This window comes from Trichoderma breve, chromosome 4, assembly GCF_028502605.1.
Source record: "Trichoderma breve strain T069 chromosome 4, whole genome shotgun sequence".
Lineage (NCBI taxonomy): Eukaryota > Fungi > Ascomycota > Sordariomycetes > Hypocreales > Hypocreaceae > Trichoderma > Trichoderma breve.
This window is the reverse complement of record NC_079235.1, coordinates 3649984-3663285: the sequence shown is the minus strand read 5'-3', so window position 1 is coordinate 3663285 and position 13302 is coordinate 3649984. Positions and strand designations below refer to the sequence as shown.

The following is a 13302-nucleotide window of genomic DNA, read 5'->3' as shown; positions in this document are numbered from 1 at the left end:
CTCAGGTGCGATTCCATGTCTCTGGCGCGGTCTGCTAGTGGCCCAGCGGGTCTTAGCATCAACACTTCGGCTGCAAATACCCTGTAAGCTCTGCTAAATCTTCAACACCACGCCGTGAACTTTCTGATATCACCACATCTACGGAGTACAAGGTGCCTTTCACCACCACCGCTTCGCCCGCCACCACCTCACATACTCTCCAATTAGCTTCGGGCTGATACTTTGTTTCTTATTGTCGCTGACCAAACGCGCCACAGAGGCACAACCTCACAGCCAGCGGCGACTCGAGGACTCTTTGGAGCTGGTAACGCGTCGGCAAGTCCATCAACCATCGGCAGCATGGCGACCACGGGCGGGCTTTTTGGCGCCAAGCCAGCAGCGACAGGCGGTCTCTTTGGAACTCCCGCTACACCAACTCCTCAGCCAAGTACTGGCGGAGGTCTCTTTGGCGCCGCAACAAACACGGCCGCGACCCCTGCCACAGGCACAACTGCCGGTGGTTTGTTTGGGTCAACACCAACTCCTGCGCCAGCCGCCGGTGGACTCTTTGGCGCCAAACCCGCAGCAACAACGACGCCGGCGACGACAGGAGGAGGCCTGTTTGGCAATACTGCGGGCACCCAGCAGCAGACGACAGGCGGAGGATTGTTTGGCGCCAAACCTGCAGCAGCACCAACGACGGCGACGACAGGTGGAGGATTGTTTGGAAATACTGCGAACTCTGCGAACTCTGCGAACTCTGCGACCACTCAGCAGTCAGGAGGAGGTCTTTTTGGCTCGACTCCAGCTGCAGCCACCACAGGAGGTGGATTGTTGGGCCAAACCCAGGCAAAGCCCTCAGGCGGTTTATTGTATGCCATGTGCTGTCCTACACAATCCATGATTGCTAACTTGATTATAGTGGATCAACTCCAGCTACCGCCGCTCCTGCCACGACCCAAGTTGCGGCTGTCCAAGTCAACTATGATAACCTGCGTCCGCGATCGCGTTTCGATGACCTTGCCCAGCCGATCCAGAACGAAATTGCTCTCATCGACAAGGGCATCCAGCGCGTTATCAAGATGAGGGATGAGATTGGCGAATTCATGCCCCAGCATGAAAAGGATATCGACCAGCTCGGACGAGACGTCCAATTTGTCGAGTCTAAATTCAAGACGGTTCAGGACGCCCTCAACCGCGACATCCTGACCGTCAAGGCTCTTCAGGACATGACCAAGAAGGACGTTGCGGACGCCCAGCTCTCCTTCAAAGCCGCCGACAACCTCAAGCTACCTACACACTACCACCAAACCGGCCTCTTCGCCGGCCCTCCTCCACCAGACGACTCCAACTCAACAGACGCCTCATCGGCTCATGCCAGCGCTCAGGATCTCATCACTTACTTTAACCGCATCTGCGATGACGTCGAGAAGTACAAGAACCGCTTGGACGAGTACCGGTCCCAGATTGAGCGGGATATGCCCGGGGTGGAGAACGGACTCTACGAACAGATCCGCAGCCTACGCGACCATATGAGCGCGCCCGTCCAGGACCAGCTCAGCCAGGTGCTCTCAGCATTGCGGGAGATGGGCAGCGCGGTTATCGCTCAGGCCGGACAGATTGCGGATACGAGGGAGAGATTATCAAGGTTGCAAGCAGGGATCTTGGATAGCGGGTTGTATTCCGGGGTTTCTTCATGAAGCGATTTGCTTTTTAATTTACTTTTTTTCTTACGTCTTTTTGGGTCTGGGTTCAAGGGTTCTTCCCTTTTGAGGTGAAAGGGGGACACGCTTTTGGGGTTTATTCATTAGGCGGCGCTTGCTGTATAAAGAGCCCTTTTGTGGCTGAGCATAAGAAAGGTTGCCATTGTCTTCTTCTCAGTTGTTGTCGATGCCAGGATATGTATGGCTATGGAGGGTAGCAGCACAAGAGTATCTAGATGATAAATGTAGGGGCAACTGGTGTAGAAATGGCTACGAGTGTAGTCGCAATGATACCCCCCAGGCAATGTGAAATAAAATGCGACATCTGAAGGGAGAGCAGCGATCACATTGCTTACTGGCGCAAGATGTGACTCATCATGGAGTCATGGTTGGTGCAAGGGATGGGTATAAGTCTTTTGGCTTTATATACATGTATGGATGAGTAATAGTAACAAAATGCCCGAATGATGGCTTCCTCTCAATGAAAAAAATGAAATCGTCCCGTTAGCCAAGGATCGTTTGATAGTGCCGAAAACCAGTAGAGAATAGGATGAGAAAGCATTAATATGTCCCTTCACCATCATCTCCGTCTCCATAGTCGTCGCCGCCATCGTCGCCGTTGTCAAAGTACGTTTCAGCATCGTAGTCACCAGCATCTTCGTCATCGTAGACTTCATCTTCCTCCTCCTCTTCCAAGCCTTCGTCGTCGTCCACATCGGCAGCATCGTCACCCTCGTCATCCCGCAGAGCATCCAATCGTTCCAATATATTCTTCCCATTCACCGGCACGCCTTCGTCGTCTTCACCTTCGATAGCAGGCATGCCAAATGCTTCCTCCGCATTCGGCAGAGCATTCACCTTGCTCAGCTCCAGCTTGCGCCTCTTTCTCATTCCACTAGCATCCGCCGAGTCTACCGTGTCGAGAAGCTCGGGAGGGAACATTTCTCTGCACACCGGCCGGGAGGACCATTCTGGGAGGGCGCGCTCCGGTCGAGAGAAGCGCTGAGAGTAGGTGGGCATGGCGTTGAAGGGGTCGACGGAGGCCTTGCTCTTGACATCGTACAGGGCGTTCATTTGGTCGCGGCCGTAGACTTTTCGAGGAGCGGCGGGATCGATAAGGGAGGTTCGCTTGGATGTGTAGAGGGGCGATGAGTGAATTTGGTGGCGAAGGAGGAGGAAGCACTGGACGCTGTTGTATTCTGTGGTGGTGAGGTCGCGAGGAGTTGGAACAACGCAGGGCTAGAAACAAAGACTGTTAGCAGCAGCTCTCTTCCACAGGTGTCTTCATTTGAAGCTCTTCTCCTTGGAAATCCAACTCACCGGGAACAGCTCAGAGGGCCGGGCATCGGGTTCATCTGTATCGTCCCACGGAAGAGCTGGTCGTCCTCCTCTGCCTCCTCCTCGACCTCCTCGTCCGCCTCCCCGTCCACCACCGCCTCCTCTTGACATTTCCAACTCAGCTCAATTCCCTTGACTATAATCCCAATTCCACAGTGAACGCGACTCTCATAGGCTCAATCGTGTAAACCTAGGCGATTCAAGGTATAGCAAAGCGCGCGGCTGGTCTGCTGGCGAATTTTCTCCCGAGGAAGAAATGCAACCTGCTAAACTTGGGTTTGCAGAACCAAAGACTTCCGGGGCTCAATTGAAGCGCCAAACTTTCAGCGGCCGAGAAAAAAGTTATGGTGGGGAGGTGCGGAATTCGATCCGCTATGACGCTGCCCCGCTGCCTGGTGCTTCTTGCCGTCAGCGCATCTGCCTGCTATTGGCATTGGCAGCTTACCCTGTAAATTATATATGCATCTTGAAGCTTTTACATCAAACATGTTGTTTCCTTCAGAGTAACAGCAACCTCTTTATAAACTAATTCCTTGTCAAAATTCAATAACTACATCTCGCCTGATCTTTCCTCTGCATCATACTGGGCACTATCAGTCTCCTGGTCATCGACAAGACAGGCTGTGACTAAGATTCACAATGTCTGAACGAATCATCCCCGACGGCAACACAGACGCTCATCCCATCTCCGGCCTCGATGAGTTTCACACTCACCTACGAGATCTAGAGGATGACCCTTCTGTGCCTTTCAACCTCAAGCTCCTTGATGATATTGAGCTTCAGTTGACAGGTAAATCATCTCTACACACCAAAACAACACTCCCTTTCAACCATCACATATAGTGTATCCAAGATTGCTAATCAATGTCCAGAAACAAACATCCCTCCTCTCCTCCCAACCGTCCTCCCGCCTCTAACTCAAATCCTCAAATCCACCACTCAAGACCCATCCCCTCTCTTATCTCTCACAATCAAGCTCCTCTCCCCCTTGACATTCACCCGCACCCTCACCATCGCCGACCCTCCGTCCATCCTCGCAGCTTTAGAATCTCCTTTACCCGGCGCCAACCTCCTCGCCCTCGCCATCATCCACAAGGCCGCCAAAACTCCAACCGAGGCCGCCCTTCTCAGCACTCTCACCGACGTCGTCGAGGCGCTCATCACGCGCTGGCTAGTGAGCCCAGACGTTGGCGTTAGTGAGCGCGCTGCCAAAGTCCTCGGCGACCTGCTTGAGACAGACTGCGAGACTATCCGTGGTGAAGGTGTCAATGGTGTGGGAAGCCAAAGCAACATCAACGGCTTCGATGTTGTCAAACGCCGTATTCCGGGCCATGGGCGTCTCTGGCGGTTGATTCTCCTGCAGCGGCCCATGCTGGAACTCATCACGACGCTCTGTTCCCCTGAAGCGGTTCATCCTCCCACTCGGCCGAGACACCAGACTTCGCTCTCACAAGGTCGTCTGCTTCGTCTCCTTACTCGTCTCGCAACACTTAATATCCGGGCCATAAGCCAAACTGCTTTCCCAGAGCTATTCCCTCTCTCTCCTGCTGTTATCCAGGCTGCTGGTCAAGGCATCTTGCAGTGGGCAGCGTTGACCATGGTGTCCAAATCAGAAGACATCCTTATGCATCTCAATCTAATCGATTTCTTCGAGACGTTTGTCAGCGTGATGCGCGTGTCTCGTCTCACTACGGAAGAGAACGCCATTGTGAAATCATTGGTCAGAGTAGCAGCTCAGGATGATGAGCAGTTGAAAGAGGCGCTACGGGGACTACCGAATAGGACTGTGGAGGAAGAAGCTGAGCCTTTGCGCGCATATATCAACGACATATTAAACTAAAATAAAAACTCTTTTTTGTCTATTCACGTGTAGAGTAGTGTAATGAATCATAAAATAGCACCGAACGTCTTTGGGAGTATGCCTTCAAAGAGATCAGGTAAAGATAGCCGGCTAGATAGACAGCCATATATACTACACGAAGCTAAATATAACACATCATACCATTATAACGTTTTTATCTCCCATCTTAGCAAACAGGATAGGCAAGCCTTTCCTAACATACACACACAAATGGTGCCTTTTTTAAAAGAGAAAAAAAACAGAAAAAAGAAAAAGCGAAAAGACTCTCTAGTACCCGCCTCAACGCCAAATATCGTTGCCCGCTCATAGCATCTTCCGTGCAGCAGCCTCCGACCCGCCCGAAACCTCCTCAGCATTAGCGCTGGCCAAACTATCTCTCCTCTTGTCCCCAACCTTTGTCATGCCTTCAATCCCCAGATACACCTCGCCGACTCTCCGCAAGACGACGAGCAGCGCACCGCGCAGATCCGCCGTCAAGTCCTTCTGAAGCAGGTCAATGGCCAGCGGGTAAAAGGAGGCCAGGTGAGCCTTAAAGGCATCTTCAGGGAAAGTGGCGTATCCCTCCAGCACGTCGACGACGACTGGTCTCCACGCAATAATGTTCCTCTGCTGGCTCTCTTCCACCAACATGGAGTATCCCGTGATGATGTCCTCGCAGAGTGGTACGAGGGCAGCTTCAATGTCAGGTCTGCTCTTCAGTCGCTCCGGCGCATCGTCTACAAACATCCTGAACAGGATAGAGACGTACGTCGCCGCAGCACCGCTTTCCTGCTTCAACAAGTTGGGCGGCTGCTTCATAAAGCCCTCGCGCCACAGCCTCATCCGAAGCTCTTTATCCTCGTTGAAGCGGCGTGCGAACTGGAAGGAGCGCTTCAAAAGAGCCATGAGTCGAAGCAGCTCAGTGGAGGGGATGTTGGTGTACACGGTGTCATTGCTAAAGAGCTCGTTGACCGTCTCAATCATGAGCAGTTGAAGGACGCAGCGAGAAATGATGCGGTTGAAGAATCGCCGGCGGGCTGCAGTAACAACAACAGGTTGTTGCTGAAGAGTGGAAGTCGGCTTGAATTCCTCCAGCTGCTGTCCGTTAGCGTTTGCCGTCGGTGTCCGCGACTCATCCTCATCCAGCTTGTGCAATGTCGGATGATGGATAGATTCGGTATCGGATGCAGCACTATTCTCATCCCCACCGTTGATCTTGAGAGACTTTTCATCTGCAGGAGCCTCGGCTGTAGTTGGGCTGAGAGGCGAAGTAAACTCAAGTCCGTTGGATGATGCTAGCGGGAAAGAAGTAGATGCCTCCATATTTGCCGCGGTGAATAGCTGGTATGCTGTTGTTCGGTCGAAAAGCTCGCAAAACGCTCCAACAATCTTTGTCCAATGTACCAGGCTAAATTTCGTCACATTTTTCAATATCAGCTGCTGTAAGCAGTTGCTGCCAATTCGAGATATCGTATCATTTTCTTGACATATGCACAGAGCTAGCAGCTCCAGGAATCTGTCCAGCATGTATTCGAGGGCGTCAAAATAGTGAGTAAATAGCGTAATCATGTTGCGCAAGGCTTGAATCATGGTAGTTGACAGCCAGACTGATAATTCCTCGTGGTTCAGAACATTGGTCATCTCTGGCCGCGATCGCAAGACCATAAAGATAGGATAGAGCTGCTGTCTCCAGAGAATATCCCAGAATGCTTGGGTAAAGCCGCCTCCGTACTTGAGGAGTGCGGCAAAGAAGTATTCCAGGGCATTTGACCGAACCTCGAGGTCTTCACCGGTCATCAGCACGTCATGGAAAGCAAAGAGTACGGGGAACCAGTAGCCCTCTTCCATTGACGTCTTTGTCTGGACCTTCTTGATACTTGGAGGTGGATCACCGTTTTCAGCCCTGGAAGCATTCCACGGTTCATGAGATAGCGGGCACTCTGGAGTTTTAAGCATCGTCGGGATAATCGACTTGAGCAGCTCCAGGGCGCCCAAACTCTTTTTCTGGAACTTGAGGTTCTTTGAAAACTCAGTCAGACACACGATAAGATCCGTGAAAGCTCCCTGAGAAATAACGACACCGAATTTCTCCTTGTAAACCTGATTGACATTTTCATAGGCAAGGTTGACAATGCTCTCGTACGGCTCTCGTGCAGCAACTGTGAAGACGCCAAACATGGTCCTCCAACCAGAGCGGATGTTGTCTCCTCGAGCTTGAATCATCTGAATGAGACATCGCAGCACCATGTCTTTGACGGTGATGTTGTGAGAATTGGACAAGACATGCTCAAAAGGCTTGAGGAAGTCCTTTTGGAACTTGAATCCCGCCAGCTCTTCAATTTCCATAAATCGCATCGACAGCTGGCGCAAAGAGTCCAAAGCAAAGAATACAATGTTCATGTTGTTGTGGCAGCCAACTTGGTTGAAGTGCTCGCCGAGAACGACCCAGATGTTGCTCCATTCAAATCTCACACGATTCATGTTGTAGTAGCTGATCTCAACAATCTTTTGCAGACTGTAAGTGCGAGGCGAATCGTTTGAGCCAGAGACTTTGATTTCATCCCAGCTAACCTCAGTCAGGGCCTTAGCAAAGTAAACCATAGCTTCACCCGAGAGGTTCGCAGTGTTGGAGAAGATTCGGTCTACGCTTCGGATAAGCTCATCAGAGCGGCTCTCAAGTGCAATTTCGTTAGAGAAGCCACGGGGTCCAGTAGCAGACCTCTGCCGCGGTCGATTTTTTAACTGCATGGAAGAACGAGATTCCGATGTCCCAGATCGCGAAGGGGGGATAAAGCGCGCCTGGGAAACATCTGGAATGGCGCTCTCGTCGACACCGCCAGAGATCAGCTGCAGGCGATCCAATTGACTAATGCACATGAGGATATCCTTCCACGACTCCTGGAGAACATTGCCCTCTGTTTGGGCGAGATCCAGTATCACCTTCAGTGCCTCAATGTTCTTAGCCTGCATCTCTTGAGGATTATTCAAATTTGTGGCATTTCGGAGTGCGGAAATGAACGCTTCTCGAGGTGTTGACTGATGGAAGAGGCAAGCAATTTGGGTTGCCAGCCGCATGCCCTCCAAGCAAAGCTTGTTAACCTCGAGGTTATGTGCTTTTTGCATTTGCCCTGAAAGCGCAGAGAAGATGGACATCCATGTGATGTCAAACATGGCTTCTACGTGCTTGAAGGACGTTGCCTCAATGTACTTTGGCGCCGTCTTGGAGGCGTTTCGTCGCTGACTCTTGAACAAGTTCTTGAAAAGCTGTTCTGAGCGCAGCGCAATCTCTTCTGATTGCTGCATATAAGCCTCTCGTTGCAAGTCACGTCCAACATTCGAGAAAGCCTGTCCCAAGCCTGCGGCCAGGCCACTTGGCTGAGGCGGAAGATTACCGGCGGCTGCTGCAATGTCACGCTCACTCTTCAAAACGATTTCATTGCTGGCGATTTCCTCGTAGATGGTGATTTGATAATCGTGAGGCAAATCGGCATTGTCATTGATGCCCGCATTGTTTCGGATAAATTCTTCCTTGGTCATTCTTTTGGCAATCTTGCTGCTGTGCAAATCCGTATTCAGCAAGATGACAGAGTATGCCAGCACATATGCCGTGTCAGCATTGGCAAAGGCGTTGGGATTGCCAAGGACATAACGCTCGGCAAACTTGAGCATGAATCGATCAATCTTCTGTGCTTCTCCTGGTAGACGGAACGACTGCAAGAAATGGCGAAGAGCATCGACAAACCGCTTTTTGGTGAAGTCCATCGAGTCCACAAACGCGTGCATGGTGTCAATGTTCTTTTGGTCTCCTTCACCAAGATACTCGCCAATCTGTGCTTTGTCCAGCTTGTCCTCATTCAATAAGAAAGTGGCAATATCCTGAGGCGTGTCGCTCGCAATGAACCCATCGCGAATAAGCATTTCAATACCGCGTTTGGGCTTAAAGTTGAACTGCCTAATTCCCTTCATGAGAGCCGTTTTCCTGGCTTTCTCTTTGCTTAGATGATCGGGGTCATCTTCAAATACAGGGGTCGAGGGTGGTAGAGGGGTGTCGAGCCGAGATGCATTTTCGCTTGTAGTGGGGTCGATAGACGGCCGCAGCTCGTCAAAAGAGGTCCTGGTATCTCCATCCGGACGGAGATTTTCGCCCTCCGAGCGTACGGAGGCGGACCAGTTGACCAAAGAGCGAAGGGTCTCGACAAGAGCCTCTAGTGACAGACGTTTGATTGCATATTCCTTGGGATAGTCGGTCTCGCCTTCTTGTGACGGGATAATCTGTGCAACAGTAAGAGAAGGGGGCAGAATGCCCTTGAGCTGCCACTCGCTGGCTGGTGTAGTTTTCGCCCTCTGCTCCTCGTACGCCTGCTCATGAATGGAAGTAATCGCAACAGGCGCCGTCGCAAATTTGGACAGGTCTTCAATGACCGTCTGGAAGATGTTCTCTACTGACTGATCACAATCGTAGTTGAGATAGGTTTCAACCAAAGCTCGAGGGTCGGCGCAAAGGCGGTTCAGAATGGAGACGAAATACAGCTTCTGCGTCAGGGGCGCATTCTTTTGGGACAAGAGGGCCAGATAAATCTCGTTGAGAATGACCTCGATTTCTTTCTAAAATGGAGTGAGCCTCTGATAGATTCGTTGGAGGGGCTTTGGGGTAGCCCGGCCTACCTTGAATGAGGGGCGCATGTACTTTAGCATGAGCCAAAAAATCTCACAGCAGATATCAAAGATTCTATCCACCGAACTGGCTCCATTGCGTGTAATGCTAAGGCAAAGATAAAATTTAATGGCTTGAAGAAAAGTGGTGGGCTCGTTGCTCTTGGAGCTCGTAATAGTACAGAGAGGCGAAGTAAAGACGGCAATGTTGTTATTAAGAAGGGTGTGGATGAGGTGTAGAGAGACCAGCTTGGAACGCATTGGCTGGCCTCGCAAGTCGAACAACTGGTCGGGGGGCAGAACCTTGGTCGACAAATTGCAGAAAGACCGGAACACGAGGTAGGCATCTCGGATGTACACCTCGTCCTCAGCGTCTAGTGCATCGCTGTCTTCTTGTGGGAGAGACTGGCCCGACACGGACACGTCACTTTCGTCTTTTTTATCTGACTTGAGTCGCGTAACCATTGTAGGTCCATCGCCGAGGGTGGAATCGTCGAAACTTTTGCGATGCTCAAGATCTTTGAGCGTGAGTTTGGCGGCACTGACCGGCTCTTCCGGACCATCGCTGCTTTCAGGTGGTGCAGTTGAGGTATCTTCGCCGTCGTCACTGTGCTGGGTACCGTTGGCAACCTCGGATTGCTCAAAGGTAACATTGCTTGCGCCGTGGTTAAGATTGTTCAAGCTCAATCTGGTTTCCTTCATGTGAAGTCTGGTCTTTACTCGCTCAAAGACGGTGCCAACCATTTGTGTCAGGGTGCCTTGCGCAACCTGCTGATTGGCCGTACTCCGAGAGAGCAGGAAGACATTGTAGACTTGGCGCACAGCTTTCAGTAGACCTGCTCCGTGAACAACGATTTTATCATTCAAGACGGCTGCCAGAAGCGACTTGACGATCTGGAGCTGGACCTCGACGGCCGTGGTCTCGCCTTGGAAACAGTCGCATATGGTATCGATGGCTCGTTCAATTAGCGGGGATGCCGGCTCAGCACCTTCTTTATGCGCTTCATCCTTGTTATGGAGAGAGAAGTATGAATACGATATCAGCTTTCCAATGCAGTCGAGGGCTGTGGTTGTGAGCTGCGGGCTGTTGGTCTTGGTTGCGAGCTGAAGTGGCGCGAAAACGATCTCGGGGTCAGGCAGCTGATCCTGCTCTTTGATGGCATCGAGCGCTGTCTTGGTCAAGTCGGCCAGCTGCTTATTTCGCTGGGCATCTTTGGAGGTTGCAATGGCGTCCAGAGAGGACACCACGAATTTTAAGGAGCTCATGAGGCGCACCGAAGAAGCACAGGACAGACAATCGCCGGAGGAAGGACGCGGAAGTTAGGGACCTTGGGCTTGGTCCATCGATTGAGTCTGCGGTTCGGAGGCGAGGGCGATGGTCGGGACGGAAATGAGGGACAAAGGGCTTCGCAAGCAGGCCAGCTAATTAGAGAGGCCGACAGCTGGTCCCGCGGCTGGAAGATGTGCGATGGGCTCAAGGCAGATTTGATGTCTCAAGGGGACAACATTTCCAAAAAGCACAAGTACAGTACAGTACAGTAATCTGAGGGAGCCAGAGCGGGACCCGTTACGCCGCCTTAGCCTCCTAGCTGTACGTACCAAGATGGGAAGAACGCGTTGCCGGTAACATCGCCGCCTAGCGCCAAGGTACAGAGTACTCCAGGCATTGCGGCATTCCTGGTAAGGGACGCCATGGGCAGGATCTAGGAACCAGGTATCCGGTACCTTTTTTATCTTTTCATTGTGGTTTGTTATTGAGCGTCAAGCCACTCCAATTCAAGCCACAGCTAGAGGGGAGTTTAAGGGTCCAGCCGAAAGCATCGACATATGGTGAAGGCATTTTTTGGTGCAATTGAGCTCTTTTTCGCAGCCAACAGTCAAATTGCATTGGATAGTACGGCGCACCTCGTAGGCAGCTTCTAACAGGTAACCTACCAGGCATCTACATGTACTTAGCACATTGACTTTATATATCTGCCTGTTGACCCATGCCAGGTTTGGTGTTTACAACATCACCTTTCCTTTATCGGCGATATTAGGATCGCTGCATTGGTACAATTGCAACATCCAGGCAGTCAGTTGCAATCTCGTCCAAAGGCATGGATCACTGGACGGTTTTGTCTGCCTCTATGCAGCAGCAGTCAAGCCGTCCATGCCGAATCTTTCAGAGGCTCTGCTGCTGCCTCCTTTCACCAAAGCTATCTGACAAAAAACAATACGAAGCGCTTTGCCGCAAATATATAGGGTAGCCACTTCGCTGCATTAATTAGCGCAGCACGGTATATGGCGGATTTGCATCCCGTAATCCGTAGGTCAAACGCCATCGGAACCGGTCTTCTATCAGCGACTGCGCCCGCTGAAGTCTCTACTAATAGGTGCTAGAAGTCCAGAGTGACCGACTGGATGACGCACTCGTCTGGCTATGTGGAATTATATTGAACCATTTCTCCGGCTAGGAGCAATGATGAAGCCGAGATATAGAACTGCGCTCCCTTTGCTTCAAGCAGTCAACGGAAGAATAGAGATAGAGACATACTATCGTCTTCTCCTTGGTTGCGTCTAGTTCTATTTTAAGAGTTTCAATAAATGGAGGCCTGTTGTAGTGTTGTAGCTCATCATGATAAACTCAATGCCTATAGCGATGCGGAACGCCTGGAAGAGCTAATAATGTCGGACCAGCGGTTGCTCTATCCCGTCCCGTCTATGCCGTACGGACTCCGGGAAGGGTGCGTATTCCGCTGGTGGTGATTGTGAGAAGATCCGCTGACGATACGCTCGGGCTGCCAATCAGAAGGGAGGAGAAGCTGGAGGACCGAAAGCGGGCAAATGCAGAGAGATAGAAACGTGGTGGCTTGCTTCTCGGCAGTTGGGTGGGTTATCAAGGACAAAAGCCCAGACAGAATATATGCAGTTTGTGCTGTGGATATACCTATATACCGTGATACCCTGTAAAACTAATCACCAAATAGCAGATGCAACATACTAATGTGAGGTGACATATTACTGCAATATAGTACGGATGCTTATCCGTACATCACCACAAAAATAAATTGCACCAGATCCAATCCAATTCAATTCCCTCTTCCGCGTAACCTGCTCAAATCCAACGGCTCAACTTCCAGCTTACCTCCTCCACCGCTAAAGCCAAAAGTCTATTAGGCGGGCACTTGGCAGATGCTAAACCCCGCCCTCCCTGCTGCAAACAGCCATCCGGAACACTTTTTCACTGGACAGAGACCGCCAACTGGTGACTGCAAAAGCTGATGGAGCCTCTGAGCCGCAACCCACTGGAGCTATTTTCCGCCGCTCCGGACAGGACGGGCCATCAATCCATCCACTTGTAGTGCCTGCTGATACCGCCATGGCTATCGGGGCAAATCCACCGCGGCCGGCATCCTGGCCTTTGAAAGATTCAAGTCTGTCGTCTCACCTCGAAACCGCCGCCAAATCCTGTCTCTCGCATCTTCCCGTGCCTCACCCTGCCATCGCCTGCCAGCGGCGAACCTGACGGGCCTGCGCCGCTTGCATCGCCAGATGTCGCCTCTGTAGATGCGACAAGAAACGAGCAGGGCGACGACCGCCTATCTCGGAGCCAACATTCACCACCTCGAAACGCTGGGTTGAAGCCTCGGGTCGATCCAAACAGCCGATTCTCGCCCACACATCTGTGCCCACCTCGCGCGTACAGCGTTCTGACCTATATCTGAAGAAGCGACGTATCGAACCAGCCGTATCGAAGCGCAGATAGTCTTTGTTTGGCCTCCTTCCTAGGGCACGCAGCTGGACCAT

General features: G+C 51.6%; 4 protein-coding genes across 4 annotated transcripts; 2 read left to right on the top strand and 2 right to left on the bottom strand.

Moving 5' to 3' along the window:
- Positions 1–15: 15 nt before the first annotated feature.
- On the top strand, positions 16–1679 carry T069G_07369 (nucleoporin FG repeat region domain-containing protein; the record flags this gene model as incomplete). The annotated part of the gene is made up of 5 exons (XM_056174579.1): positions 16–83; positions 258–427; positions 485–499; positions 590–851; positions 902–1679. 5 exons carry the CDS (start codon positions 16–18, stop codon positions 1677–1679), a joined length of 1293 nt encoding a protein of 430 aa, XP_056028158.1.
- Positions 1680–2243: 564 nt separating this feature from the next.
- On the bottom strand, positions 2244–3131 carry T069G_07368 (DNA-directed RNA polymerase III subunit rpc31 domain-containing protein; the record flags this gene model as incomplete). The annotated part of the gene is made up of 2 exons (XM_056174578.1): positions 2244–2921; positions 3003–3131. 2 exons carry the CDS (start codon positions 3129–3131, stop codon positions 2244–2246), a joined length of 807 nt encoding a protein of 268 aa, XP_056028157.1.
- Positions 3132–3659: 528 nt separating this feature from the next.
- On the top strand, positions 3660–4860 carry T069G_07367 (uncharacterized protein; the record flags this gene model as incomplete). The annotated part of the gene is made up of 2 exons (XM_056174577.1): positions 3660–3810; positions 3893–4860. The coding sequence occupies 2 exons, from the start codon at positions 3660–3662 to the stop codon at positions 4858–4860; spliced, it is 1119 nt and encodes a 372-aa protein (XP_056028156.1).
- Positions 4861–5184: 324 nt separating this feature from the next.
- Positions 5185–10779, bottom strand: T069G_07366 (sec7 domain-containing protein; the record flags this gene model as incomplete). The annotated part of the gene is made up of 7 exons (XM_056174576.1): positions 5185–5897; positions 6069–6864; positions 6904–7365; positions 7432–7602; positions 7660–8216; positions 8274–9465; positions 9526–10779. The coding sequence occupies 7 exons, from the start codon at positions 10777–10779 to the stop codon at positions 5185–5187; spliced, it is 5145 nt and encodes a 1714-aa protein (XP_056028155.1).
- Positions 10780–13302: the final 2523 nt, after the last annotated feature.